This window comes from Carlito syrichta, unplaced genomic scaffold (genome assembly GCF_000164805.1).
Source record: "Carlito syrichta isolate Samal-C Ts95f unplaced genomic scaffold, Tarsius_syrichta-2.0.1 Scaffold304400, whole genome shotgun sequence".
NCBI lineage: Eukaryota > Metazoa > Chordata > Mammalia > Primates > Tarsiidae > Carlito > Carlito syrichta.
Genome location: NW_007248496.1, coordinates 508,253 through 512,521, shown reverse-complemented (window position 1 = coordinate 512,521; position 4,269 = coordinate 508,253). Strand labels below are relative to the sequence as shown.

General features: G+C 44.7%; 1 protein-coding gene across 1 annotated transcript in view; it reads right to left on the bottom strand.

Annotated features, from left to right (window-relative positions):
• Positions 1–2,503: 2,503 nt before the first annotated feature.
• The window catches only part of FBXL14 (F-box and leucine rich repeat protein 14), a 3,436-nt gene continuing 1,670 nt past the window's right edge, over positions 2,504–4,269 (bottom strand). Inside the window, exons 2-3 of the mRNA XM_021713280.1 lie at positions 4,034–4,149; positions 2,504–2,794 (exon numbers count right to left, since the gene is read on the bottom strand). Coding sequence (XP_021568955.1) covers positions 2,504–2,794; positions 4,034–4,149 — 407 coding nt within the window. The remainder of the gene's footprint in view (positions 2,795–4,033; positions 4,150–4,269) is intronic.

Genomic DNA, 4,269 nt, shown 5'->3' with positions numbered 1-4,269 from the left:
CTTATTCTTTGGAAACACAGTGGTCCCTGGGGGCCACCACCCTTTCCCCTTTGAGAACGTAAGTTCAAATTCTCTAAGTCAAAAGGGAAAGGCTTTACTTATATTCCAAAACCAGCAGCTAGCTGGTAACCCAATTCACACATCATATGTCCTTTCATAAGAGAAAGCTCTTACCTTTAAGGAGAAAGAGGAACGCTTGCTTTTTCAGATCTTTGTTGTTCATTTGAATCATGAAAAACTATGATCAGTTTAAGTTTTCTTAATTATTGAAGGATGTACTGGCACTGGGTTTTAGTTTTAGTAAATGTATGTGAGCAAGCTAGAGGCCCACCATGGCCCTTGTGGGCTGCAGATGTTGTCTGAACCCCACAGCTGCATTTGTAGATCACTGTTTGTGGTATGATGTGACCAATGAGATTTAGAAAAAGAAGGTACATGGAGCCATTTTTTGACTATTGCCCGAACAGTTTCTATTAAGGTTTATTGCCTCTGGAGATAAGGTTTACACTAAGTTTACATCTTGCTTTTTCCATTTAAGTTTCAAGAAACACTCCAACCAGGTTTTGTTTTTCTCAAAATTGTCCTAAAGTGCCTTTTAACTTTTGTACCACCCACAAACGATGCCAACTCATTTTTCTTAGTGCTTCCGTTCTGTAAACGTATTTCTTCCACTCCCGTAGGTGTGGTGGGGAGACCGACTCTTCAAACCACCAAGAAACACCCTTATTTCCTTTGATGTCATGCCCTATGGCATGCCATTATTTAAGGGGCCATCATACAGCCACCACTTACTTCTGAGGTTTACCTTACTGGAAACGAAGGTATGTTCAGTAACTAAACCTTCTCATCGAGCAATAGGGAGCTGGACTTTATAAGGTTTGAGAAGTCCAGGTTTGAATTCTGGCTCCCTCACTTACTGGTTGGGTAACTGCAGGCAGGAATTATGACTTATCTGGAAAACAGAGACACCCATCTCAGCAGGTTGCTTTGAGGATTAAAATGTACAAGTACCATGCAAAGCATGCACATATTCTCAACACATAGCAATTTCTTTCCATCCAAAAAGGATTGAAAGATTAGCAATTGACCTTCGCTGACCATAGTGAGTGGTGTGTTCATCTTTTCCAGAGAAGCTCCAGATATATTCAGTATGTCTCCTTCAGGATAAGGACACCAGACCCATGATCTTAGCTTTCAAACATTAATTTACCAACCACTAGTCAAGCTTATATTTAACCTTTAATGTTAAAAAAAAACAAAACAGAAAAGGAGAAAAATGCTTCAGGTTACGGATGGTAGGATTATTTTGTGTATTAAAATGAAAACTGTGGGCCGGGCTTGGTGGCTCAGTCTGTCATTCCAGCACTTTGGGAGGCCGAGGCGAGTGAATTGCCTGAACCCGTGGGTTCGAGACCCACCTGGGCAATTTGGCAAGACCTCGTCTCTACAATAAATAAAAAATTAGCCAGGTGTGGTAGTGCGCACCTGTAGTTCCAGCTACTTGGAAGTCTGAGGAGGAAGGATCACCAGAGCCCAGTAGGTCGAGGCTGCGGTGGCCGGGAACATGCCACTGCACTCCAGCCTGGGTGACAGAGTGAGACTCCGACTCAAAAAAAAAAAAAAAAAAGACTGTGAGCAAGACTTAGGAGGTGCCCCAGTTTTTTATCGACTGAATTTGAATAACTAGGCAATCTCTTGGAAGAAAAACAGACTAAGAACCCACAGCTTATGTGACCTTCAGGAGTTGTGTCAAATGCTGAATTAGAAAGCTGGCCCAAACTCAAAAAGTCCCTATTTCTTATTAAGCTTCACACATTTTTTTCTTGCAGGCAATAAGCACTGTAACCCAAGTGGGCAGAAAGAGACCCACACCTTCCCCAAAGAAGCGGAAGATGGATCTAGTGACAGGCTCAGTTAGACCCGATTGTGGTGGCTCTCCGAAAAGGAACAATGCAGCTTTTGTGATATGCTCAGGCAGAAAGCTTGGAAATTTTACAAAATCTTACCCCAAGAGAAACCTGGGTTCTAGCCTTCTTCCTGGAAAGAGGGTTTGATCCAGGAAAGCTTTACACTACTCTCTTATCAGCTCTCGCTGGGATCAGTTTTTGGTGTATGTTTTTTTGAGCAAGCTCAGGAGCAACCAAGGCAGACCTGTGTGAAACCAGGAATGTGAATGACTCCACTATTGGAGCACTCCTACTTACAGGTTTCCACAGCCCAACCACAGGGTGTCAGATTATTTCGTTGTTGTCTACAAAGGGAACTCTTTGCTGGAATTGTTGGTATTCATTAATCTGCCCGAACTCCGTCTGAGAACCCTTCACAGGGTGGATCGAACGGCCAGTCTCGCGCTGGAAGCGCTAACATGCAAATGGGCAAGAGCCCCAGCCAACCTCCCCATCCCCCAGGAAAGTGCTCACACACAGCCAGGCCTGGAGGGGAATGCTAAAAGAGGGGTTGAGCTGCCCTCCTTCCACTGGGACCCTCGCTCACACTGTGAGATTCAGTATGCATGACTGAGCCAGCGAGCACGCAGGGACAGCGCTCTTTCAACTTTTCGGAACAATGGCTTCAGTCGCTCCACCTTCACGTCCTCCCCGCAGCCGCTCTGAGGGTCAGGAAATCCATCTTTCTCGCCCCGTCCACGTCTCATGACCCACTCTTTCAACAGCAGCCCTAGCTCTTGTTTCCACCCAAAGGAACACTGGCCACTCGGGGAAACTGTGGCTTTCAGGGCTGGTTTTTTAAACAGTTTCATTTTGTTCGATTTCTTAAATTTCCACGTTGGTGACAGCTGAAAGCCAAAAATCATATGAATCTCCAGTCTAGTCACACTTCTAGAAACAAAACATTGGGATGTTAGTCGTGAACCTTGCACAGAATGAAAGGATAACCACGAGCTGGCTCACACCACAGAGGCTGCACCACTCAGACCTCGTTCCTTCCACTTCAGGGCACACAAGTAGCACCTCCACTTGGGCGCGGACCCAACCACACAATGCCTTCAAAATAATTCACAGATACAAGGTTTTTTTGTGCTTTTTTTTCAAAAACATACTTCATATTTCCTCTTTTATTATATAAATATCAGTTTAACCTTTTACTGTAAGAATATAAACGTCTTAAGAGGATCTTTGTTATTATTTATACAAATTCACAAACAGTACAATTAATCGATAAAGGTCTCTGGGTTGCTTTAACTCCATGGTCTCGCATGTTGCTGTGGAAGAGTCTAAAAAAATAAACAAAACAAAACAAAAAATCCAACAAAAATATACATCCTACTCAAAAGCGGTTTTTTTTAAAGCCACAAGTCCCAACCCCCACCAAAATAAAGAAGGTCGTCTGTTCCTCCATCTAGAGACAGAATTTTTCAAACCCCACCAATCCCGTTTTATTAATAGAACAGAGAGAAGACCCGAGTGTCAGTCTCTTCCCCTTCATATTGCAGCCCCAGGGTCTGCGCAGGCCAACTCGGCTCCTCCGTTTCCCACAGGAGGCCTCACTGTGTGACCTTTTTGTGGGGAACGGGAAGAGGGTGAGGGTGGGGCAGAATTTGCATATATGGTCATCATTTTCAAGACACAATCTGCATCTCAAACAAACAAACAAAAAAACAGTTCAGCTCTCACTGCTCCCACATATTTGTGCTATAAATTAAGTCAAAGTTTCGAAACACCGTTGGGTCCTCCAATCCCAGTGGACAAAGAGAAAAAGAAAATCACAGCCAGAACGCAGCAGTGGGACACAGCGGACGGATGGTGGTTGGGAGAAAGCCCAAACAAAAAAGACGAACAAACCCAACGGGCATCTTTCCAGTCTAGGCACACAAATGTTTCAGTCTCAAAATAGCTCTCTTGTAGAATTCCAGGGCTTCGGAGCAGAAAGTAAACGAAACGAGGTAGCCAGACATATATATATATTTATATATATATAAGTCACATAGATATAGAATATATGGAATATACTCAGCAGAAAGAGAGGACCATGATGTCACATTTCTTCCAGACGATTCTTAAAGGAAAGAAGACACAAATGCAGTGAGCGTGGCTAGCAGAGGCCTGCCAGGGCGAAGCGATGAGAAGAGACCGGGCTTGGCGACAGGGGGGCAGGAGGGCGACAAGGCCGTGGTCGTTGGGCTGGCGTTTCCTGCGTTCCCAAATGAAAACCAGATCACAGTATTCACACGAAAGCTTGGGTGAAGGCAGACGTTTTCCCCGGCTCCCCGGGACTGAAAGCACGAGTCCTCCCCGCCCCCGCCTCGGCGGG